Consider the following 26,800-nt stretch of genomic DNA (forward strand, 5'->3'; position numbering starts at 1 on the left):
AATATTTTCCAGGAGTAATAGGTCAACAACAAGCCCAGGAGTGAGGGGAGTTTCCCCTGACTCCCCACAAAACTGGAATTGTAAAAGAGCAAAAGAAGAGGGAAATCATGACTTAAGAGATGTAGATAATGATCAGCCTACTTCTGACTTTGCAAGCAGCCTGTGGGAGAGAAGAGAGATGTTCTGTCTGACATCGACTTCAGGCAGGATATAAATCAGCCATTGAGATATAAGATTGTTCCACAGTGGCAAAACCCCTTTCTTACTCTCATTCTGCTGTGCTTCCATACACCTGACATAATATTATCAAGTAAAATGCAATAGAAAGGAAAGCATGAGGCTTAAAGATCCCCATTGACCACAAGGTATTTTCAGCAGCATAGTGCAATTAGAAATAAAGGCTATGGTGTTCCCAAGGAAGGAAAAGTGAAAAAATGCATTTAATCAGTATCACCTGCACCCCTAAACACAATGGTTTACAAAAGCAGGCATTTAGGGCCCAGTGATCCCCTTCTCTGGTGGCTGACTGAGGCAGAAAAAGTTGTGCAACAGTTTTGGGGAAGAGGGAAGGGAAATGTAGGTTGTTTTAAAGTACGATCTCCCTCTCCTTGCAAACTCTGTGATATCAATGGGCTACGGAGGACAAGATGGGCAGGTGAAGGATAATTTAATGCAGCTTTCACCATTTCAAGAATCCTCTTATTGATCTATGTGCAATTAGGAAAAGCTATGTGTCTACAGTACATATTATGCACATTTCAATACAATGCCCTCATTCCTCATTTACATAGGACATGAAGATGAGGGGAAAAAAGTGGCAAGAACCTAACAGACTTCTTGGGTTAGTGGGAGCCAGCGCTCAGCACTGCTGTTGGAGCTGTTCTTGCCATCCTGCACCAGCTTGGCTTTGTGTCAAACCTCAGGACAGAGTAGAAGTCCAGAAGATCCCAATGACTGCTGATAATTTTCTTCCCTTTTAACTGCCTCCTGGAGGGGTCCAGCAGGCAGAAAATGCTTAGGCACTGGAACAACCTGGTTATGGGGAAACAGAGTTTTCCAGGAAGTAAACTGAGAAATCCCCTTGCAGGAGGGGAAACCACCTGGGAAGTGGAGCAGTGTGGGTAAAGCACGGCAAGAGGTGAATACTGCAGAAGTGCTCTGCTGCCAGCTCCACGACTGCAGAGAGCAAGGCAATCCCAGCTACAGAAACGAACAGGGAATTTTATCCTACTCTTGTTTAAGGAAGAGGAACTATGAAAAAATGAAAGAGGAAACCCTCTGTCTGATTGTATCTATAAGAGATGCATCAGAAAGTAGTCAGCAGAGGCATATGGAAGTCTAGTCTGATGCTTATTTGATACTAGAGATATTTTATCAAAATGACATGCCCTAGCAGAGGTCGTTCTCTTGAATACAAACACCTTATGAAGACATTTAAAATGTACTTAGTCAAAATGCAGACAGAATTCCTGACATAAACAAAGTAACTGAAGTTCTTGGCAAGTAGACTGGCTACAGCATCAACAGAAGGTTCAAAAATTCTCCAGGGAAGTGGTGGTTAGGAAATCCTGACCAGTGTTGACAGCTTTGCTACCTGCCGTCCCCAGGAGGTGATCCAGTGACTAGAAAATGCCTGGGGCTTTGGAACAACTGGTCTGTGCTAAACAGTCTCCTATGCAGGAATCACAGGGCTGTGTGGGATGCAAAACTGTCCAGCCTAAAAATAATCTTCCATTTTCCATCTGACTCTTCATGCAGCTGGAAGAGGGCAAAGACGAACAGGACTGTACCCACACTGAGTACCCTCAGTAAGTTTAGGCATATCACGAATTTGTACTTGGACAAGACATCAGTTTTTCTGTTCACAAGGGCCAATTCTACATGTATTCATTAAAGGTATCTTTTCAATCAACACCCGGGTAAGTACTTGCGGCAACATGCTTCATCTTCTTCATATTGACCACTAATGAAAGGAAAACTGACACAACTATGACTCCTTACAAGTCTTGTCTGATGTGAAAAACATAATGGATGCATCTACAATGAATTCTTACAAGATCTAGCTCAATCTTTTTCATAATAAATGTAAAATCTAAAGGTCTGTGTCCTCAAAGTAGAAATATTTCCAAGCAGTATCTAGCTATTAATATTCTTGTTGGAAAATTTACAAAAACATTTTTTTAATTTCCAGCAACTGAAAACTAAGGAAAAACTCCTGGTTTTGAATGAGGTATTCTGAAAAAAACTGAAGAGAATTAATAATGAAGACTAAAAGCTTTTTGTTCCCATTCAATATTTCCTCAAAGTTTCTTGGAATGAACCAAACACTGCCACATGGTTCTTCATGGTTCACAGCTGGCATTCTTCTGGCTCCATTGTGAAATGTTCAGTTATTATCATGCTTTGGTTTTACTTCACATTTTGGTAACTATATTTGCAGTCACCCCTACCAAAATTCCTGATCAAGCTGGAAGACCAGTTATTGCAGATTAACCCACAAAGATTACATTGGCTAGAGCCCAGCCTCACAGAATAACAACAGTATCCTATCACACACTCTTTTCCAAGGAGCATCCAGTCCTGTAATTTGACTGTATTTATTACAAAAAGACACACATACACTTGTAAAGTGCATCTAAAAGTATATTGAGACACAAACCGTGTCCAGAATCAGCAACAGCACACAAAAATATAGCAGCTAAAAGACACAGCCTTGAGAGTGTCTTGATCTTTCCGACAGTGTGTTTGTGCTCACATCCAGGTTGCGGTCCCATGTGGTAACTCCTAACAGCATGAGACATGTTCGTGACTGTACACCTGGCTTGAGGTCTGATCTTATTATTTGCAATTTTCTTGGACCAACCCCAGACTTTTAAGATCTTCAAAATTAGATTGTGCAAACTTTCTTAACCCGCCAAATTAAACAAACAGAACAATGGTATGCAGGTGTGTTGCAATTAAATTAATAATTAGATTGTTTAATAAATCAGACGTGCAGATTATGGATAATGATTAGTTACATGTAACCTTCTCTTAGAAGTTTCAAGACCAGCAGCCCTACCATCTATCAAACCTGACAGACACCCATGTGATTCGTGGTTCAGTAAGCAAGCTCAGGTTAGGAGAGCTGCCTTCTCCTGTCTATGGCTTCTTTCACTGCATGAACAAGAATCAGCTTCACAGAATCCACTCTGTGCTTCTTGAAACTTGCACATCTCTCCAAACATCTACACCCAGATCCAAAACAAAATACATTAACAGTTCTTCTAGGAATCAGCCCTATGTTGCAGGACACCTCCTCTTTTCTAAAGGGCCCCAAATTCATTGCAACACATCACCGATGTGTGGCCCAACATCCACCGCAGCTGTAGCAGTGCCATCAGCCACAGTGGGGATGTTCTTCATGATGCTGTACCTGAAGGGGAGCAGTTGTACAGCAAGAAAACTTGAAGAGAACTAGAGAACTCACAAGGTCAGAGGACAAAACGGAAAAATTGCAAAATGGATGATATATCTGAAAGATAAATCAACCAGGACTGCCTCATGCTAGCATAGTGTAGTGGGTTTGCACTGCTTCACAGCCATGGGATAAGCTAAAGGGCCACTACAATTTGTGCTTGAAACAGCAGTGCCTAATGAATCTGTGAGGGACCAGGCACACCGCAGGGGTGAGTGAGACAAGGTAGTTCACTTCCACACAGGAAGGTGGCTACCAATTCCTAGGAAATCAACCACACTGCTCATCTACAACTCAAATGTCAGCAAATCCAGATCTAAATTCAGCTACTGAACTGTCAGGGGTTATCTTGTAAGCTGCATGCAGGCTGTCTTCTCCAGCAGTTGTACAGAAACACCAGCGATGTTTCAAAGAACTTTCCACACTGTACTCGGTGTATTAAGGCCAGTTATTACGTGTTTTCTGGAAGGAAATTACAAATACACTAGCAGGATTGCTGGCTGGTTGCTTGACCAGTGGGAACATCACTGTAGGAAGACGCGTGACAACAAGTTCTGAGGAAATGTTAATTCAATGTTAATACAATGACAATGTAATTAAGGTTAGAAAGCTCTGGATTTATAGGTTTATTTATTTTAAAAAAAAATGAGCCTCGAACAGATTGGATACAATCCATGCTGCTGCCACTGGCATCTAGCAGAAGTTGCAAGTTAATTAGTATTTGAGTCTTCTCCTTTAATAAGCACAGTTAACAACCAAATGATATGCATGTACATTTAATACTATGAATTTTGGGATAGATCCCAAGTACAGTCAAGTTTTGGCTGGCAAGGGACTCTGCAAAGGTGAAAGGCAGTCCTGGGCTCAAAACAGAAAGTTAAAACTCAAGGCTGCTCAAAACTAACGGTGAAAGTAATCCCTGCTGGTCAGGCTCTGCTGGCAGGGCACATGTTCTGCTCCGTCTGTGCCCTGATACCGTATGTTAGAGTTAGTTTTGAGATTTACACAACCACAGTGTGGGAACACAGATAAACCATAACCCATGAGTATAAGAAAGTTATTTTGGGGCCATCCTAAGGCTCCTTCTGCTGTCATGCTTGCTGGGGTTATTGTTCCTTATTTCTATGAATGCTTTCCCTTCTTTGGTAACTAAAAAGCATGGGCACATAAATATGCACAGATTTATGTATGCACACTTACATGTCTCACACATATACATATCCCAAACCCCCCTCTTTATTAGTCTGCAGAGTCCTCAGTTTTAATAGGAAAACCAGATCGTAGAGACTGATATGTGAGTTCCCTCTTGTGACCAAGTGATGCTATAGCATTATGTGAAAGTAAACACAATATATATATTAAAACACCCAGACCTTTAGAGAGCAAAAAAACAATTCAAATTGCAGAGAACATGTCAGTTCTGAATTTTTTTGTTCACTGGCCATTGACCTAACGTTAAAATCCCCCCCTACTTTACACCTTCTGTGCACAGTACAGAAAAGAATTAGTAGAAACATGTCACTGGAAAAGATTGTCATGAATATGAATCAAAAAGGAAGATAAGGTTGCTAAAGCTAAAATATTATTTTATCTATGCATGAATCCTAGGCCCCACAGACAAAATAAAAAGGTTGGAGGACACTGGTCAAAACTCCTTTTATAAGCTTTATCGTTATAGATTTCTCCCCTGGCAGAGGAACTGCAACAAACCCACTTCCTCCTCCTGCCAACTGGGTGAACTGATTTTCTCAAATCTGTGAAAAAAACGAGCACTTGCCAGTAGCAGAAAAAGAAGATATGGACATAAAGAGTGCATGAATGAACGGAACACAGGACCGAGGGGGAACTAAATGGTCATTGAATCCCTCTGACCTGAAACAGAGTTTCGTATGTCTAGGTATCATCCTTGACCAAAATCTTGCTTGCTTCCTCTGAAATCTTTCAGTGTTCCACAGCTTTCACAGCTAGCCTGTTTGAGCCATAACTCAACCATAAAACTACAAAGCTTTTTCTAGTATTAAAACTCAAAATATTTGTTGCTACTTCAGGTGTTAACTTACTATCAGTTATTTCTATTATCAGCTGTTTTTCTGATCAAATCAAACCTTCAGCTGCCTACTTTGGACAGCCTTAGTCCTCCAAGGTTTGTGTTTTCTTCAGCATGGAGGGCACTTATTTGTTAAAGCAGGCAATCAGAACTGCAGTTATTACAGGCGACACCTTCAAGACAATTTATTGTCTGCTCAACCCAAAGACATTTATCAGAACCTAAGTGGGTACAGTCATTTCTGAGGATTTCATTACTCAAGTCAGCCACACTGTGGTATTTACCAAACAGCTAATGACACAAAAAGTCTGAATCAGAGAATTTTTTCTTTTCCCCAGAACGACAATCTATTATCAACACCAGTAAACAGAAGTCAAATGAGCTGGCAATTTATTTTAATGCTGCTCAGAAAATACTAAATCAAACAATTGAATAATCTCTGTTTTATGGATTAGTGGGCAGAGTTACCTATGGAAAGTGTCAGGCCCCTAATACATTAATACCTTAATAGGAATGAATGACCCTGAGCAGCCTCATCCACACCCTTGTCCCTGGGCCCCAGGTGCCCACTGAAGCTCAGCCCTGGCCCCTTACTGCCCCCTGAGCAATGCCGCAGGCTCTGCCACCTCCCTGCCTGGCCAAGGACCTTGACCTCAGACCTGCCTCATCACCAGGGACTTGCCCGCTGATGTTGGACTCTTGCTTGAATGTAGCTGCTGTCTCTGGACCTGCCTCGCTGAGCTGGTTGGCAAGGTTGGTTGGACCAACCTGAGCTGGTTGGTGAGACCCCTGCCCAGCTGGCTGTCGTACCCCCTGGGCTCCCAGCCAGCCCTCATGATGCCTTGACTGAAAACTTGTTCAAAATGTCAATGACTGAATAACCACTCTCTGCTAATGAAAGATGACATATACATGTATTTTTATTTTTGAGATTAAAACACTGGTTCAATGGGATTTTAATAACAAGCCTGTATTATACCACAGGAATACAGAACCTCTATTCTAAATAATTTATTTTCAGGCAAGTAAAAAATTCTTAGTATGCCTTTGTGGTGGCTCTTTCCACAGAAAGTACAAACAGCATCTATATCAGTACTCTTACAATTGTTTTGCATTTTAATGGGCACTGCTAACTTTACATATTATTAGTTTTGCCTGAAAGACATAGGTCTAGCATATATGTATAAAGCAAGTATAATATATCTTACATAGAAACCAACTACCTTATATACTCACACCATCAAACAAAAGGGTAAGATTACAACATACTTGGAGTTACTCCCTTTAGTGATTCATGCTTATTTCTGGAGACAGAATATTAGACTGTTATTGCATTTCCAAAAGCTTAATATTGTCTCATAAAGATTTGTCGATATAAACTCATGTTTTATCTCTTATAAAGGAAGGCATCTGCAAGCAGGCATGTAAACAGGCTATTGTTTTCACTAATTTTATTTCATATTCAGTGCAGCTTACAGAAACTTTTACAAAGGAACTTGGGTGATTTCTATTCCTAAGACAGGTTGTTTCTTTTTGCCTGCCTGTGCAGCAGCTGGTGTCTAGCAGAGCAGCTCACAAGCCTCCAGCAAACATGACATACTAACCTACTTTCTGGGCATGATCATCATTTACTGCTCTAGTCTGATCCGTGACGTTTAAATTGTTAGAACTGCCGTGTTTGATCACAAAGTTCAAGTATCTGAGTTTTAAATTAAGAATGACAGTATGTCGTTGTGTTTTCAATACTGTTTGTGAAATACATGGTTCTTTCTAAAATGAACCTTTTAAAAGGAGAAGCTACAACATGGTACTTTTTTGGTTTAGCACATTGATACAAATGCAACTACTTTCAAAGATAAGCTAGCCTGGCTCTGAGTATCGTTCAGCATGGAAATGATGGTGCCTGTGTAAAACTTTAGTCGAAGCCCACGCAACTGGCCTCCACTGTTACCTGTCAAGAGTTCAAGATAGCAAGCGTGCAACCATGAGAATCCTTTGGTTATGTGGATTTGACAGAGTCATGGTCATGGTGAAAACGAAGTAGGGCTTGCATTAAAATGTAGAAGTCCTGCTATGAAATTCAGTTATGCCAAGTTAGCGTATCAAAAAAAGCTGGCGGTGATTTTTTTTTTTTTTTTTGGTGAGAACTACCTGTGTAAACTATTGTACAGCACAATATAGTGCATGGTTTCCTACTTGATCTGACAACAAACATGCTTGACTTTATTTCCTTCATGATTCCTGCCGCCCCCCCCCCCCCCCCCCCTTTCCCCACCCCCCCATTCCCCTCATCCCCAACCCACACCCGTTCCCCACCCCCCGTCCTCTTGCTTCTGGAGCCCTTCTGCTTAAAAACTAGTTTGAAATTGGCCAATAATCTCAAGAGACTAGTCTTGACTTTTCACACAGCTCTTGCAAATCTCCCAAGTGCAATGGTGTCATGATTCTGAATGGACACATTCTTTCTTCAGTCTCAGGAAACTTTTGGTTTCCTGAAAGCTTTCTTACATAAATTAACTCATGGGTTTACTCAAACTGTTTATCTTGATTACTACTTCAAATCCCAATGATAAAAAATGTGAACATCACTCTTGATCAAAGTACAGAAAGAGTATATTATGAAACCTGTGTGAAATACTATGCAAAATATTCCTGTAACCACCATAGACGTGAGAGGTGAGTAGAATATCTCTTTCTGTAAATCTGTCTCTGGCAGAGACAACCACAGCAGAAAGGCTAAGCTTGACTTTGAGAGGCTGGATGACAGGAGCAGCCCCCAGTAACAGGTTAGGTAAGGAGGGCCTGTATCCAGCAGTGCAGTTTGCCTTCAGCTCTTTCCATCTTGTGTACGAGATGAAGGATCTGGAGACGCTCGCAGCACCTCTGTGCCAGGCACCGAATGTGATACCTAGAAGATGAGTAGAAGACAGAAGCTCCTGGTGTGTGCCCACGTTTGTGCTTATTTCCTTCCAGTACTAACAAATCCACAGCTATTTTTTTTTGTTGTTGTTGTTTGTATATACCCATAAGCATTTTACAGAAATAATTAGTATAGCTATAAAGTGCATAGTATTCTTTTATACTGTTCTATACTTCTCCATTTTAAATTAGCTATAAAATGTCTTTGCTAGACTAGATCAGCAGAGGAAACTTATCTATACAGAAAGCCTCAGAGATTAATCTATACGAATCTTTCTGAAGTACATTTGAACCTGTTCCTGTACAGCAGCCCAACAGTTATTGGCAAGGCACCAAAGAAACCCATGACTTTAGATACTAGCTGCAAATCTGCATTAATCTCCATTTACAATCGATCCTCTATTACTGTCTACAGTTAGTAACTCCGAAGGTAAAGGTGCTTTTTGTAGTAGCATTTACTGAAAAAATCAGTTAAAACACATATACTAGGAGCAAAAGACTTGAAAAAATTAACTAGAACTTAATCTTCTACTTCCTTTAGAGTCTGAGTGAAACAGTTGAAAACCATACAGGTAAGAGTAGTTTTGGTAATTTTCTAAACTAAATTGATTTTAAGTATGTGGTTATTTTGTCATTCTTGAGGAAACTATACATTGAAGATGTCACAGTTACTGTATGATAAATATTCCTTTCAGTTTGTTTCATTAGGTCTCATACTCATTTCTTAGTTTTCCAGATCTGTGTGAAGAAACTGTATTTTGATGTCACACAAATACTCAGTTGCATTTGGCCAGCTTTGGTTTTATATAGGGTGAATACAATCTACCACTGAAATGCTTCACAAGTTTAGTATTATCTCTTCATTAAAAGATGCTATAAAGGCTTGTTACTGGTTCATTATTGTTATATGCAAGAGCCAGGAAATCTGTGGTTGCGAGTGTTTTGCAGCAGTTGGTAATAAACCCCCAATTGTTCAGATATAACTAGAATCATAAAGAAACACTGACTAGCAATGGGTTGTTATGCAGTATGTTTGCACTGATAAAATCTGCAAAAATTTTTTTGTTATGATTTAGGTTGTAAATGAAGAGGTATACTTTTGGGATCTCTGGTTTGGACGTAAGACGCATTCTGCCCTTGGCAGGGTGTTTTGAAGAGACAGGCAGTGAGGACACACATAGCAAGTGGGGAAAGCCTTGCTGTTCAGAATGAGGCCCTTTTAGGCCAACAGGTAGCTAACAATCAGCAAAAGGTGTTTGTATTCCATCTTTTTTTTTTCTTTTTTTTTTTTTTTTTTACACTTCTTTTGAAGTGTAAGCAGTCAGCTGCAGACTGACCAGCCTAGGCTGGCAGAGGCTTCCCTTGAGGGGGGCAGAAATGGAAGGCTGCAGAGGGGGTGTTTGTGATAGAAATTTATTGATTACTGCTTATGAAAAAATCATTATCTTTAATTAGGAATCATTTAGCTTGGACAGTGAACTCGAGGAGCTCAAGGACAGCAGGTGGTGTTTGTCCTGTGCCCCCTGAGCAAGCGAGATACGAGCAGGACCATCCAGACAATAATATTGTGTGTGGCCTTGTCATGGTGGTAACTCTACCGCGCTCGGACATCTGCCCAACGTCCCTGGCAAGTGTGAACCTTACAGATCACGAGATAGTGCACGTCTGCACTTAGCCTAAACGTTAAAAGTTTACACACACTAGGTATGTAAGCTATTTTTGTTTTACACTGAGTGTAAAGATGGGCAAACTCTGGGACTGGGCCAGAAGCCTCACCTATGGGTGGACGCACCACACAGGAATTTTCCCAGTTACCAAGAGACTCCTGGCACTGGCTACAATGAGACTCCCAGCCAAAGTGCAGGCCTGGGTGATTAATTAAAGTGGTAATTGGTGATCAATCCCTTCCTTAGTCTCTGTAAAACTTTGCAAGAATGATCTGATGCTTTGCTCCTATTGCTTTTTATCATATTGTGCATAATAACTGGTAGTTTCCCTTTACCGTATTGCATGCTATATTCCCTTGTATTGTAATAGAATATACATTTATTCTCATCTTTGACTTCATTTTTGCTTGGTATCCAGTCAGCAGAACAGTGTTGCTCCCACATCCATTCTGACCCTGCAGGCCACAACACTGCCTCAGAGACCCAGCTCTGGCAGCGGGAGGCTGTGCCTGAGAAGGCTCACAGGGCACTTTACAAAGGCCAAAGCTGCCCCAGCTCAAGGAAGATAATGGGGTTACAGGTACTTCATGTCAGGGAAAATGAAGCACAATACACAAGGCATAGATTAAGTGGGAGACAGGTCCTCAGGAGACCTGCCCAGGAGAAGCGACCACCCCTGCGGCTCTGGGGAGGCAGGGGAGAACGCTGGCCGACCGGGGGGGCGATGGTGGAACCTCTCCCTGCCGGGCAGGCGGCACAGCCGGCTCCACAGGCGCAGGTCTCCCCTCGCCGCCCGCCCTCCCCATCTTAGCCGCCGGCCGAGGCTCGCCCGGGCGCGAAATGGCGCCGGCCGCCCGGGGCCGGGGCTCGGCACTGCGCCTGCGCGCTGGGGCGGCGGCCGGGGCTCCTCCCCTCGGCGGGCCGGGAGGGTTCGGGCACCTCCCCTCCCTCCCCCCTCCCTCCCCCTCCCTCCCCCCTCCCTCCCCCTCCCTCCCCCTCCCCTGCGCTCTGCGCCCGGGCTGGGCCCCGCCACTGCCGGGGGCGGCCGGGGGGCGGCGGGACGCCGCGCCTGGAGACCTTAATTCTTGTTGAGCCGTGAGGAAGCCTGACCTCGGCAGGGCTCCCGCGTACGTGTGGCGTTTGTAAACTCCCGCCCTCGGCCTGAGGGGAGGTCAGGGAGCTGGCCGCGCTGCCTCCCCGCCGGAGGACACCTCCGAGACAGGTAATGCCTTGCCCCGGGCCGCGTTCCCTCAGAGCCGCCTGCTGCTGGAGCTTCAGGTGGAACAGAAATTCCAAACCTCAGGAAGAGCTGGATGTGCGTTATCGTCGGGTTTGGGCCCTCTGAGGTGGCCTGGCTGTCCCCACGCAGGGGGGGAGCCGCTGGGCATCGCAGCTGGGGATGCCCAGCCGTCGGTTGGAAGAGGAGGGCCTTTTCCAATGTAAAGAACTTAAATGGCCTGTTAAAGTCGGGTCAAAACATTTCTAGAGAACTTGTAGAATATATGTATATTTTTTGCCTGCCGGTGTCACGCTTGGGCAAGCCCTCAGGAGAACTGGCAGAGCTGGAGCTTCAGACGCGTTGTGTAGTAAAACAGGGCGGGGGCCTGGCTGGTGGTCGCGGTCCGAGGGCGCTCCGGGTGTGGGTGGCTTCTGAAAATAGTACATCAGTAGACCACAAATTGCTGGATTCTGCTGCTTAAATAAGACTAAAAGGGACGATGTGTTTGTATTTCTTCAGTTAAAACTAATGCAAGGATGAAGGTGTTCAGCTGAGCGCTGTTAGTCTTGAGTCTTAGAGGTTTTATCATGCACATACTGAAAATGTAATAAACCCCTTGAGACAGAGGCTCAGCTTTGAGAAAAGTGAGGATGGATTTAAAAAAACAGCAATAATCCTGTCCAGCAGCAAAAATGCCACACATTACAAGATTGCTGTGTCCTAAACAAAGAAAAAAGCTTAATCTTGGAGCCTGTCACACTGAAGGACTAGATCTTCTGAGGCTTCAGCTTAAAATGCATTTTTGATCTGTGTTTGAACCACACTCAGCATCTGAATTTGAAGCTGCATCAGCAGCTGCAACATCTTCCCAGCGCTGGTTTTCTCGTGTACGGTGTCTGCTGCTCTTGTTCCCCAGCCGGACTCTGAATTCCTTGGTGGTGTGAGTGGGTGACCTTGATATTTTCACTGAACTGTGATATCTTATAGACACTATGATTAATGTGACAAATGCTGCAGCTGTTAAAGACAGATCTGTAAATATTAATTTCCAAGTGTTAGAAAGTTAAAGCTTAATTATGACAATGCTTGCTTTATCCCAGTGAGTTTCCAGGCTTAGTTATTTGAAAGGTTTTTTGCTTCTCGGGAACTTCATTTCTGCTGGATTTGTTTTGGTTTGTGGTTGGTTTTTGGTTTTGGTTTGTCTGGGTTTTTTTACTGTCTCTATTAGAAACCTGGTTTTATGGTGTTTTATTAATTCCTGCTGAGCCTTGGTGTTGGGAACTGAAAGGGCAAATCGACAAATTGGAGGAAGCAGTTATTTCTTTGTGGCTTGAATCTGTGATATGTTGGGTTATAGTAATAAACCCACTTCTTTGCAACTGACACTGTAGCATGGGAAGTAGTGTGCAGCTGCTTGCTTAACTGAGCCACTGCTGACCACTTCTCAGAATCCCCTGCCGAGACCCCATGTCATGGGACAGATGTTAACATCTTAACTTTAGCAGAAGTTTATGGTTCTGTTACCAGGATAAGCTGCAGAAACAGTTATTCAGCTTGGATTTTTCTCCATCCCTGTTGGTTTTTGTGGAATTGAGTTTGTTTGAGTAGGGTAACATGCAGCTGTGCAAAATACTTGATCACAGGACACCGAGATCAAAATGTTTATGGGGAAAACAGCTGTATAGGGTTGTGCATCAATATTTGATTCTTTGCTCTACACAAGTGAGGATATGAATAGATTTGAGAAACCATCAAAATGTTTCAATTCAATGACTGTGTTGCTGTTTGTCTTTGATAGTAATCTGGGTAACTCTGCCTTAGACTAACAGTTATTTACATAAGAAGCTTGTATTTTATTGCATTTCTGATAACTAGTTATTAATTATAAACATTTCTGCTTATATGAGCTGACATGGTTTAAGCTGCTTTGGATGGATGGTTCTTTTGGCCTTGGACACTTGGAGGAAGCATTATTAGACTGTACACCTACTTAATGTCTTTTTGTTAACAAGAACCTTCAGTAACTTTTTTTGGTTTTTAAATGTAGTATCTAAAGTTTTGCTGCTTCTCTCTGAAATGTGAAAGTATAAAATTCCTTCTGCACTGAGGGGTTCTAGGACAGGTATGTGAAAGAGAAGCTCACTTCATCAGGAGGTATTCTGTGGTTAGGAAGAAGTATTCAGCTGTTACAGGTAACCAGTCCAAACCTTTGTGAAATTTAGAAGCCAGCTGAACATTGTAGCTAGTTTTTATCAACTACATTAATAGAACTGTATTCGATACATTTCCTACTATAAAAGGATATTACTATCCATTTCTTAATTCTCACTTGTAATTTTACCATTAACAATTGTTTTGCCTGCAGCCACACTGAGAAGTGTTGGGAAGAATCCTGAGTTTAGGACAGGTGGAGGGGTATACTCTTCTTCTTGTGCCACACCCCCGCAGGAATGAAAGTTTATCATGAGGAAGATTTCAGTTATTTGGTGTGTTTTTATAAAAGCAAACTTTGTGATATTTTTGGGGGTAAAGCTTTAAAGGATTACTTATGATGGAAGACACTGAAACACAAACTTATATGTGAAGCAGTATTAAACGAAAATGATGTGGAGGGAGACAAGGGACTTCGAATCTCAGCCACCTTGATGTGATAGTTTGTGATACACTGCCAGGTTGTACAGACTGTCATCTATTTTCTGGGAGCTCATAAACAGGGAGGAGGCTGCAGGCTGGGTGGTTTATTGTTGGTGGGCTGTGGCTCCTGTCTTGCTCCTTGCCATGTGACGGTATGCCCAGGGCTGTACCAGCTGGTGACTGAAGCCTGCTGCACCTTTGGTGGTAGGAGGCTGTAACACGTGGCCTCTGTGATTTGATTGTCTGTCACATAGTTCCCTAGGCCAGTAGACAACCTTGCCAATGAAGGGAAAAAGGCAGAAAAAACATTTTGGGTTTTCCCCCCCGCCTGTGTTTTCCATGACTTTTAGATTATATCAGTAGTTACAGCTGGTATTGTTTACCAAACTTCACTACTAATGGTAATAATAACGCAAACATAGAATAACTTAGTTTACATTGTACTTTTGGCCGGTACAATGAATGCAGTTGCAACACTTGTTTCCCATAGTTTTGTACTTAATCTGACCTCACATTTCTGTTAATCCCACTGTATTTGCAGTGTGAGGTAAGATACATTGTGTTAAGATGATGCCCTCAAGCTCTTTTATTAAAGCAAGAAAATGTTTACATTGATGTCAGCATTTTCCCCTATCATTTTTGTATGGATGTAACACAAGGTTTATTTTTTCTCAAAACTAATGAAGGTTATTGTGGCATTTTATGTGGACAGGAGGGGAAAGCAAACGGATGCTTGTGAGTGCCCCATGGCCGCACCTGCCTCAGTTCATTCATTTATTGCCTATTGTAACTTGGAAGCATTCTTCAGGTAAGAAAGCTGCTTCAAAATATGTCATGTGGTTTATAAACTTACACTTAGTGCACTTCTGCGCTGAATCTTTAAATTGCATCTCAGTGTTTTGCCCTCTCAAGGATAGTGTTATTTATGTATTCTGTTTACATGTGTCATTATAAACCTACCTTTTATGTGTTAGCGACCGACAGCAGTTTTGCAAATGAATTTGGTGTACCATGCAGAAATTGCAAAGGGACAGTCTGCTCACTTCACAGAACATGTAATACTTGTAGACTGCAATACAAGGCCACCATAAATTACAAACTTCTTCAGATGCTATCTACAGAGTTACTAATGTACATAAACTTTCTAATTATAGGCAAACATGACTAAAGACACAGCTCTTAAATTTTCTGATGCGCGAGCTGACCAACAGCATTACTTGCACAGATTTTGGGACTTGAGTTTTTGCTTAGGAGGTGGGGGCTGCTTCTCTTGTATTCATAACTAACGTGTATTACACCCATGTTAGAATTTACAACTATAAAGCTGATATTAACTGGGTAATTTTTCAAAAGATGATGATATGATCTGGGAGAATCTAAAGCCTCGTGTCTCCTATCTTCTAAAGAAAAATAAAAATGTTTAGTATTAGAAGGTTTCTAAAGATGTTGAACACAACACTGTAAATACTTTCAGTTTCTAAATCTATTTTTTCATTTCAAGTTTGTCATGATTTAGTAAGGTGTGTGTTGCTGTTCCCATAGCTTTCCATTGAACCATTTTTGAATAATGTAAACTGGGTAACTGAATTTGGAGGGTTTGCATATACTTTCTTATAGCAGACCAAGATACTCTTTCACACTAATATACAGGGTAGGATTTTCATATTTGTATATGGGCGGATACTCGTACATCATTGGTATCTTTTTTCCCAGATAGTTTAATTAGCCAAAATAGTTGTTTACTGTCAAGATTATCATGATGCAGTAAACATGCTTACGAAGTAAAAGTGAGTAACATTTAAAGCCAGGAGTCCTTAAATTTTAAAACATAAGATGTCGTATCTTTGACTATTTTGATTTATGTGTTTTTAGTGTACGGTAAGCTGAAAAAAATTAACATTTCTTAACCAGATTCGTAATTTCTATAGGTAATATTCAAGAATCCAGAGGGTATCTGTGTTGCATGAGAGTATTGATGTGACTAAAATTGTAGATAATGCAAAAACTAGATTTGTGATGACAGTTACACCTTACCATTAGTTAAACAGTAGTTTTCAGGTAATGTTTGGTAAAACTAATTTGCCTGTCACTTTCCTTAGTTCTGCTTCCACACCTGCCCTGCAGTGCAGTGGGTACTGTTTATCTCAGTCTTTGTTCCCAAACTGATTTTAGTCACTCCTGTGGGTCTCTCAGACATTGCGGAACACTTTCTTTGGTTGGTGGCTTCACAGGTCAGTTCATCTTCTGGGACCCGTCCCTGCCTTCTGGTTAAGGAATCCAGGCACACATACAGGATGACTCAACAGTGGGATGGATGTTCAGATACCAGAAGGGTGCTGGTAACTTGACAGGAACTTCCACATTCTTTGGAGGTATATGTGAAGTAAACCTCTCATTGAATACTACCTGGATTATATCACGTGGAACTATAATTTATTTAACTTCAGTTGTGTTTTAAAATAGATACTGTTCATAGTTTAACCATTCAGAATGAAATAAGCATTCACATTTTCACAGTAAATATTAGGGATTCGTGTTTGGTAAAAATTTTATGCTCTGTAACCAATGGAACCTTTTTCTGGCTTTGCATCCCATAGTGAGTAATGTAACATAATTTTGCTAGACGTGAAGTACTTCAATATAGAATACTAAAAATAGAAATTCTAGAGTTACCAGTTTTAAGGGGATGTAACAACAAGAACAAGTTATGGCCATGTTCCATCAGCAAGAGTGTAGATACTATGTACGCCATGCATACCTTGTCATGTCTCTTCATATGTCTGGTAGTTTTCAGATGCCAAATCTTTGTGGGAGTGAAAATAGCACCCATAAAGCTCAAGTAAGTTTCAAATAAAGTGAAATTTCCATTTTATCAGAAACTTACATTTTACTGAGACATTGGAGATTTGTGTGAGAATAGCAAGAGTGTAGAGAAGCTTCTCTGACAACAACATTTTTTTAATTTTTGTTCTGGACTTTAATTTTAGGGAACAACTAAATTTGTAATTCCTCCCAAGGAAGGAGGAGAAAAAAACCACAACAGGTATTTGACTTAAAAGGTATTTAGCATTTGCTAAATATAGCAAGGCTATGAGCAACTGGAAGAGAGAGTTATGTAATAGTTAATTTATACATCCACACCTAATGCTTTGCAATGCCCATTCATTGTGTCAGTTAAAGCACTCAAAAGTCATAAACCATGACTGTGTGGATGATAATTTGATAAAGTGGTCTAGTAGCAAAATGTTTATTCATGCTGAACTTGCATCTTTGTTATGTTAGTAACACTAATGTATTGTTTAGAAATACTGCTTGGTTTTGGAGCATATTCTTCATTCTCTGACTTGCTGCCTTTGCTTTGCTGCCTTTGCTTGTTAATGTAAGGCACGTGTGTCTATTCAGGGAAGAAAAACATCTGTTATTAAACATAATTTAAAGAGCGTTACTAGTAGCTTCTATACTACTAGCTTCTGCATATATTACCTATCACTGTCATGAGTGGAACTTTAAAGAGACTGAGTGAGGATTTCTAACAGCTGCTAGAATAAATTCCTTGATGGCTGAGATGATTTGTCAGGAGGACAACCAGTAGTGAAGCTGGTCATACAAACAGCTCTTGATTGTCTAGGCTGTTCTTTCACACTTCTCAAAGAATGCACATGTGTTTGTGGGTTTTTTTCTCCATAAAAATGGAGTTACACTTGTGTGTAAGTCACACAAGTGAGTCAGACACCTCATCAGCCATACAAGTCAGCTGGGGAGATAAGTTTTTGATAGGAAAGTCTGTGTTTTGGCAGCTGTTTCTGGATTTTGTTTTGGGTTGTCTCCCCCCTCCTGTAATGAAGATACTATGGAAAACTTTTGATCTAGAGAACACATGCTGTGAGGGTTGCTGTGGAAGATTGTTCAGTAAAGACAGATAACATGTTCTGTTTGTTCTTGAAGAATGCATGGTTGCTTTGAGAATTTTAGCGTCACACTGTTTGGGAAGAGATAAAGTCTGGCTGAACGTGTAATTAGTGGGACATTTGAGAAGGGGCTTCATCCCACTGTGAAATCAAGTGGAATTTGAAGCAGTTAAGGCAGTTGTTGAGAACTGACTGAATAGTAGAATTCAGTCTAGAATGAACTTGAGTAGATTGCACTGCTTCAGCATGTGAAAACAAAGCTTTTCCTTGTGCTGCTCTTTTCTGAACTCTGGCTCATGTGGCAAATGTTCCTTCATGTAGTTTGCTGTATTCCAGGGTCACTGCTTTCTTCTCCTGCTGAAAACCAGCATGCTAATGTTAGTTACTTTGCCCTGTTTTGATATGTGGCCTCTGAAGATTTTTGTTAGTTGTACAAATATTTTTCCTCTGCCTGGCATGATTTAAAAAAAAAAAAAAGGCAAAACCAAAATAAAACAATGCAAAAACCCAACAAAGCAAAGCAGTGGGGGAGGCAGACAAAAATTCTTAAACTGTTCTGCACACATGTATTCCAAGTTCATCAGTGTCTAAAAAGGGAGTTTATGAATTGGGTTCTTTGTTGGTAAAATTCTTTTAGAAACTGTGAGTAGCTTTCATAGTTTGCCTGCTGAATTTAAACTTAAACATACACAATTTGCTACTGCTAAACTAAATTGCTGTGAAATACTTTACTATTTCCCTACAAAGTGCTTTGTATACTATGAAGCACTGACACATGAAACTACGCTTGGTAAATTAACAAACCCAAGTTCTCAACATTCAGATCAAGTTGTGGAAAATGAAAGGTATTGAGAAAGAAGGTTCTTGCTAACGTCTGTGCATTGGATATTGACCTATGGGCATACCTTTTTTCATAGTAATGAACTGTATTTAAATGTTATTGAGTTGTTATCTCTTACTGTGTTTCCAATGCCTCGTTTCCATTCCTCTCCTATTCCTCTGTATTTTTCTAGAGACCTGCTGTATGCGAGACCTTTCAGGAAACTGCATCAAATACACTGATACATCATATTGTTCCAGTGCCTGAAACCGTCATGATGAAGAGAGCTAGGCAGAAAGTTGTGATTGAAAATGAAGGTCCTCAAACATTACAGAAAAGCAAAAACCAGAAAACTTGTTTACATGGCTCAGCGTTTGGTGACTCTGATTTGCATGCCTCAATGGACTGGGGAAGCCTTCCGCACCATGTTATTTTGCGTATTTTTCAGTTTCTACCTTTAGTTGATAGAGCTAGGGCATCTTCCGTTTGTCGAAGGTGGAATGACGTTTTTCACATCCCAGATCTCTGGAGGAGATTTGAATTTGAACTTAGCCAGCCAGCTACTTCTTACTTAAAGTCTACACATCCTGATCTCATTCAGCAGATTATAAAGAGGCATGCTGATCATCTGCAGTACGTCAGCTTCAAGGTAAGCCTTGGATGAATGAAGGCTTTGTCACATTACTGTGCGTAATGTGTGCAGCTTCACTATGTCACTTGGCTTAAGTGTTGTACTTGGGAAGTCTTATGTTTAAAAATACAACTACTGCAACAATTTATTTCCACACATACACACTGTTTCCTTCATTTTTTTGCATTAATCCCTACAAAGTAAAGAAGGATCTAACATCATGCAATACAGGGGTGAAAACTGAATGATACATTTTCAGAATATACAGAATATATAGTCTCTGTGAATCAGTGTTAGTGGCAATCTGAGTACTCGCCAGATTACTGTGCAGATAAATATTTTTTACACATGGAAGCATTTGAGGAAATAAGTTTGTCTTGCGCATATACTTTATTTGCAAAACCAGACTGTACAGTGCAGAATGTCTTGAAATTTTAGAACCGTACTTTGAAGAAGTATGGGTAAGGGAGAAAGATGCTGTGCCTGTATGATCAGGTGATTGACACACAAGGACATAATTAAGTAACAATAACCTTCATTTAAATGAAGGCTATGTTGGTAGTCTCAGGATTGTATGAGTGTGGACTGCTTCAATTTGAATGCTTGATACAGGTAACTCTCACTGAGAAGATCGTAGTTGGAGGTGCTTTGTGGATATTTTTTCAGTCACTTCTCCTTAGAGGATGTCATAGTCCTAAGCTGCGAAGGAAAAGCAGAAGAAAGGATTGATATTAAAACTGGGATGAAAATCAGAAGCTTCTTTTTCTCAGCACTGGTAGCAGTGTTACATTTGGAGACATCATGATTTGGTTGCACAGCAGTTTAGGGATAACCAGTTATTTAATACCTGTAACTTCTGCACTTCATATAACTGCTTATAATGAATTGACATTATAACGTCTTAACGCAACTTCTGTGCTTTTTCAGCCACTGTTTTATCATCTCAGATACTTCAGAGGAGGAAGTTGAGATGAAATAGTAATTTGTCCAAAGCTAGTCATAAGGTTTATAGTTGAATTGAGAATCAGTTCATTATTTAAGATGCAAAGGTGTTGTCCCTGCAGGTAAAATGGATTAGTTTGTTGGAGTATATCTAGGTGTTTCCAAGTCTTTTTTTTTTTTTTTTTGGTTCCAAGAGTCTAGAACTATCCTTTTTAAAAAGATGCATATACACTGTTATCACAACACCAATACTAATTACAGTTGTTTAGGAAGGCATGAGGTTATTTGAAGAGAAGGCTGAGATTTGAGCTCTCTGTTCATACTAGAAGTACACAGCAGTCATACTCAGGAAATTGTTTGTAATAGTAACTTCCCTGAACTTCTTCTCTTGAAACTTCTAATTAACGTTGTGCTTTGCCCTTGTGGTAAATGCAGTCTGGTGCAGTACAGCAGAGTAGGTGTGGAACTTGTAGTCTTGGGTATCCATGGTGCCGTTTTCTAAATAATAATAAAGAATGACTTCATTATTTTTGAATTGCTTTTATAGGTTGATAGTAGTACTGAGTCAGCAGAAGCAGCCTGTGACATCCTTTCTCAGTTGGTGAACTGTTCTATCAAGACACTGGGTTTGATTTCTACAGCAAAACCAAGCTTCATGAATGTCTCTAAGGTAATGTTCTACAAACTGTAACTAGAGTGACTTAATTCACTCTTAAACTAGCTTAGCTTTCTTATTGTGTTGTTATTCAATTGATGGTAATTTTTATGAAACAATATATATTTATTGGTATATCATCTTTAATTTGTGGCATCCATTAGTATTAGGAAAATAATTACACATTGATTCCATTATTAAATTTAGTAGTGTTGATCCTTTGTGGTGTAGAGATAGAGAATAGTTTAGAAGATTTGAGTTTCCTCATTTCTGGATTAAAAGATACCATGACAATGTGCTGCAGCACAGTGTTAAAATGTTTGTGAGATATATTTTCTTTGACTCTACAAGTTATAGCAGAGTTACTTGCTGGAAAATAAAATAAATGCCATTTCTTTTTTTCTGAAGATAAATTCTAAATACTTCAGGCTTATCACTATGTCCACTTATCCCTGTCTTATTTCATGAAAACATAAATCAGAGTGGATGAATTAACTACTGAGTGTAAAGTTAATTTTTGTCACATGCAGCAGCGTATTTTTAAACAAAGATTTCCTGGTGTTCATGTTCAGATAGGCCTTTCTTTGTAACACAAGAAAGCTGATGCCTAAGAAGTGATCGTTTTTGTACTTTCTGTGTGTGCAAAATGTGAGATTTAGATGCTGAACTCCTGCCTGTCTTTTCATAAGATTATTTCCCCACCCCCCTGCCCCCCATTCAACTTCTCCAAACAGGCTCATTTTGCTTCAGCACTGACAGTAGTTTTTGTAAACTCCAAGTCGTTATCATCAGTCAAGATAGATGACACACCACTTGATGATCCTTCCTTGAAGGTTCTTGTTGCTAACAATAGTGATACTCTAAAACTGCTAAAAATGAGCAGCTGTCCTCATGTATCACCTGCTGGTAAGTATTGAATATATATGAAAAGTGTTGTAGTAAAGTATCATAAACCAAGACTTAGTTTGAAACAAGTTACTCATAAACTTCTGCGTCTCTTAGCAGAAAGGCCTTTTATTGACCCAGACTTGACTTTGGACAGTTGGAAGGGGAAGAATAATATTGCCTTTGTGTTACTGAATGAGTGGCATTAATGAAGGTGGATGTGCTCCTCACCTGACTGCATCTTCTAGAGTCCTGTTGTGTCTTTTTTTACATTCTTCTCAGCTGCTGGAGTACCTCTGATGATGGGCATTGAGAGGAAAAGCCACCAAAATTAGCACAAGCCTTCTTTAACACAAGTTCCAAGGACTTAATCGTTTATTGCTGGTTCTGTGTATAAGGGTAACTAAAGTGTGCTGCTTAATGCATGCAACTTTGTAAACTTAGCTAACTGGCATTCTGTGGGAACAGGCATGCAAAATCCCTGACCCGTGAATCAACTCCTAGTTGGTGGGATAAAGGAGATGAAAACAGTTCTATGTTTCACAAGGTGCTGTGAGTTTTAACTTACTGAGCAAAAATGTTAATACTTCAAAGTTTTATTTAAAAAAAAAAAAAAAAAAGTGTGTATTTCTGTAGTGCCCTCGTGTCTCCTGAGCTGGTAGTATGAATTTGCTCGTTTCAGCATTTGTTGGTGAAGAGTTCACTCCCTTCAAAACAGGCTTGCCAGAAAGTTCAGAGGGCTTTTGGGTCCCTTCTCACTTACCTTTCTCATGAAACCTTGGTGCTAGGGAAAGGGAATCCTGGTCTGGTCTCTTTCCTGTATTCTTTTCCAGAGTCCACAAAAGATGATTTGGTCTGTGTACTTTGTATTCCAACAGATTAAGAGCAGTTATGTTGTTTATGGCTTAATTCAGGGAAGGGTCTGTTTTAGCATAGCTCTTAAACTAGGTTGCTGGTGGTCATTTAAATAGGTGGATGCTGAAGGAAGGAATATTAAGGAAGGGAACAGTGGCCACTTCAGCTGAATCTTACCTGATTTCAGTTGTTTCCTCAAAGTTGAGGAAATTCTGCACAGGGAAGGACAACGAGGAAGAAAGATACGCAGATCAAAGATGAATGCGACTAGTTAGACTTGCTTCTTTTACTGTTAAGTGTTTATGGCCAAAACCCCGTAAAAGGATGTGGGTGTCTAAACCTTATAATATTTCATGGGATTTGGATATAGGCATGAATATTCTGGGCAGTAGAATTAGTACTTGCTTGAGCTTTACAGCAAACAACTGTGCTTACATTCACTTTTGATTTTACAGAGTGATTTTTTTTTTTTGTTCCTCAGGAATTCTTTGTGTTGCTGACCAGTGTCATGGACTTAAGGAGCTGGCTTTGAACTATTACATATTAAGTGATGAACTGCTGCTGGCTCTTTCAAGTGAAAAGCATGTTGATCTTGAACATCTTCGCATAGACGTTGTGAGTGAAAACCCTGGACAAGTTGAATTTCACACTATTAAAAAGCAAAGCTGGGATGCTTTTGTTAAACACTCCCCCAAAGTCAACATTGTAATGTATTTCTTCTTATACGAAGAAGAATTTGATGCTTTCTTCAGAGAGGAAACCCCTGTTACACACCTTTACTTTGGTCGTGCAGTGAGCAAAGCAATGTTAGGTCGCATTGGCATGAATTGCCCAAGGTTAATTGAGTTGGTTGTATGTGCTAACGGACTTCAGCCTTTGGATGATGAACTTATTCGGATTGCCGAGCGCTGTAAGAACTTAACAGCAATGGGACTTGGTGAATGTGAAGTAACTTGCAGAGGTTTTATTGAATTTGTAAAGATGTGTGGGGGCAGGCTTACCCAGCTTTCTATAATGGAGGAGGTACTGATTCCAGATAATGATTATAGCTTAGATCGGCTTCATCTGGAAGTCTCCAAACACCTTGGAAGAATGTGGTTTCCTGATATGATGCCAACGTGGTAAATACTCTACATTTATGGAAAAAATAGTAGAATCAGGGTGTTGCTTTCTATGCAAATAAAGAATTTAAAAATGAAATCTGAAAACTGATTTCCAAATTTGAATTTTTATACCTGGAGAACCGCTAGTCATGTAACAGCAAAACATTCTAGAATGTTTGTGGTATATTGAAAAATAAAATAGATTAAGTGTACTTAACACTTCTCTAGGTATGTGGTTTACAGGTGCTTCAAACTTCAGTGAACTTGGGCTTCTCTGACCTTCAGTTTGAATGTTCCATTCACATTAAAATTTTTTGTGGTTTTTTTTTTTCCCCCCATGTCTTTATAATCTTTCTGATGTAGTCAAAAGAGGACTAGAGAAACGTTTTGCCTTTAGCAAATCTATCTTTATGGGAAGCTGGATGCACTTGGTGTTCAGTATTATTTGTAATAATGTTTAATGCAGCTATTTTCCAAAATATTAATGTTACAAATGTAAAAGCTTGTACATTAAAATACTTAGAACAGCCCAGCTTACTCAAGTGTAATCGAACTTAAACTCATGCTGGTGTATTAAAATATTGCGGTAAATAAGCTTATGCTTACAAAAAAACCCTTTGTTTTTAAATTGCACTTTAAAATTAGCTAAACTGTAGAGACTGCGTTGTACCATGTGTTGGTTTTTTTGTCTTACACATTAAATGGATGGGAAAGAGACAATGTTAAAATGAATGAATTTAAAAGTTTGGGTCTAGATTGATTGCTTGGGTGAATGACAGAGCACTTTGGAAGAGTTCAAGTCTTTGATTACAAATATTTATGTCTGAATGCTTTCATTATTAAGAGATAAGGTTCTCATAAATGCGGCTAGTGAGAAGGAAGGATCAAATATGATATGGTTGTCTTTGATGACTTTCTGTCTGGAATCAAAGATTTAGAGCAATTAAAATAATTTACTTGCCACTTAGAGGGTGAAGTGGCCTGTAATAATCTTGCCTGTATCTCATAGAGCTGTGCTGTGACCCCTGATTTCTAGACTAAGGGTTGCTGGAGGTGATCCTGAAATTTTTAGTTCAGGACTGTTTAATACTTGTTGCTATGAATTGTTTTTTGAGGAAGATTATTTTATTTTACTTTCAAGGGGGAAAGAATAGTGAGTTGATGTGAATAGAGTATATATTTTTTTGTGTTGACATTTTGCACACTGTAAAATGAATTCTATTCAATTTTGTAGTGGATACGATTTTGTATACAAATTTTGCTGTAACTATTTTCATGCTGTAGTTGTTCTATCTTCCTGTTTATAATGAGAAGACTACGTTTGATTTACTGGTCGTATTTATCACATCAGAAGAAAATGTCCATTTCTTCCACACTTACACTTTACTGCAGAAATAGCAACTAGAGGGTTAAACCACTGTTGTCTTGGACAGACCTGTTCCCAGTTGCAAGGTAAAAAATTTAAGATCACACATAATGCCTGAACTCGTAATGCATTATTGCTTGTTGCACAGTTAAACATCTGACTGGTTACTAGCACGTGTTACCCCCTCACTCACTTCCATAATCAAGGGGATTATAATTGTCAGCTAAACAAAAGACTGAAATATTTCTAAACAGAATTTGAGTTAAGATGTGTGATTTGCTTTAAATGTGATCTAATAAATAAAGTGATCTAATACATCCACTGATATTAGACTCTTACCCATCTGTTGCACCACATCCTCCTGTTAGGCAGGGTTCTGGCCTGTTTAGAACCACGTACTTGGCAAACCTGGGGAGAGGCAGTAGAAATACTTGACTCTTGGGTTACAGCAAATTAGTCATTGTAATTTCATGATTGTGCCTCAAAATTTCTGGAGTTCGGACGTGCTGAAACTGTAAAATGTAATGTGGACAAATCTTGTAGATGATTTATAAGTCCTGGAGTCCTTCATGTCTCTCTAGCCGACATAACAGGATTAATGAAGTATCAGTTAGGAAGGAAACTGTTAAAATGCTGCTTTGAATATTGTCCCTTTCTCTGTCCTTCTTACTAAAGTAGCTTTTCAGTGAAGCTGTGAATGTTATCTCGCTCCAGCTCCAAGCTTCTAGAAAAGTGGGCCTGCAGTTACTAATGTTGTAATGTTCGATATGATTTTTTTTTTGTCCATTTGCTCTGCTAGCTGATGTTAACAAGAGAATTGATGCTTGAGTTTATAACTAAATGCCAACAGAATTGATACCTTAGTTTCAATGTGAGACACTGATTCTTCACTGGTAGTGTGGGGAGCTAATTCTAGTTGAAAGGTAACTTCTGCTGTTAGGTTAACATTGAATTGTATAGTTTCAGTGTCAGATTTGTTTAGTGTCATGTGTTGATGCTATGATATTGTTCTGGTTTGGCTGGGATAGTTAATTTCTGTCCTAGTGGCTGGCACAGCGCTGTGTTTTGGATTTAGGATGAGAGCAGTGTTGGTAACACAGGGATGGGTTAGCTCTTGCTAACTAGTGCTTACCCCAAGTCAAGGGATTCTCAGCTTCCCCGGCTCTGCCAGCGAGGAGGTGCACGAGAAGCAGGGATGGAGCAGGGCCAGGACAGCTGACCCAACTTAGTCAAAGGGATATTCCATACCATAGAATGGCATACCCAGTATATAAACTGGGGGGAGTTGGCCAGGACCTGCCGATAGCTGCTTGGGGACTGGCTGGGAATTGGTCAGTGGGGGCTGAGCAATTGTGTTGTGCGTCATTTGTCTGTCTGGGGTTTTATTTCTCTCTTTTTGTTGTCTGTCTTTTCATTACAATTATATTTTATTTCAATTACTGAACTGTTCTTCTCTCAACCCACAGGTTTTACCTTTTTTTCAGATTTCCCCATCCCACCGAGGCAGGGGGAGAGTGAGTGAGCGGCTGCGTGATACTTAGCTGCTGGCTGGGGTTAAAGCATGACAGGTGCATACATCGTTCTTTGGGGAGGAGTGTCAAAACAGTGCCCTGTGTAAGGCAGTATTAGTTCTTTTCTTTCTGAAGTAGGTCTTTCTGGATGGCTGCCTGCTGTCCCTTGAGCAGCCTGTAC

The 26,800-nt window shown here is 40.2% G+C and overlaps 1 protein-coding gene across 4 annotated transcripts; it reads left to right on the forward strand.

Moving 5' to 3' along the window:
• The first annotated feature begins 11,075 nt into the window (after positions 1 to 11,075).
• On the forward strand, positions 11,076 to 25,433 carry LOC121092744 (F-box/LRR-repeat protein 21-like). 4 transcript variants are annotated; one of them, XM_040604207.1, is made up of 8 exons: positions 11,076 to 11,312; positions 14,656 to 14,751; positions 15,098 to 15,197; positions 16,175 to 16,315; positions 18,865 to 19,320; positions 20,792 to 20,914; positions 21,634 to 21,805; positions 23,121 to 25,433. In XM_040604207.1, the coding sequence occupies exons 5-8, from the start codon at positions 18,946 to 18,948 to the stop codon at positions 23,762 to 23,764; spliced, it is 1,314 nt and encodes a 437-aa protein (XP_040460141.1). In that variant the 5' UTR covers positions 11,076 to 11,312; positions 14,656 to 14,751; positions 15,098 to 15,197; positions 16,175 to 16,315; positions 18,865 to 18,945; the 3' UTR covers positions 23,765 to 25,433. The 4 variants fall into 4 exon arrangements, with proteins under 4 accessions (XP_040460141.1, XP_040460140.1, XP_040460142.1 ...); XM_040604206.1 differs by lacking the exon at positions 15,098 to 15,197; XM_040604208.1 differs by lacking the exons at positions 15,098 to 15,197; positions 16,175 to 16,315.
• The last annotated feature ends 1,367 nt before the right edge of the window (positions 25,434 to 26,800 follow it).

The sequence above is a fragment of the Falco naumanni genome, chromosome 8 (genome assembly GCF_017639655.2).
Source record: "Falco naumanni isolate bFalNau1 chromosome 8, bFalNau1.pat, whole genome shotgun sequence".
Lineage (NCBI taxonomy): Eukaryota > Metazoa > Chordata > Aves > Falconiformes > Falconidae > Falco > Falco naumanni.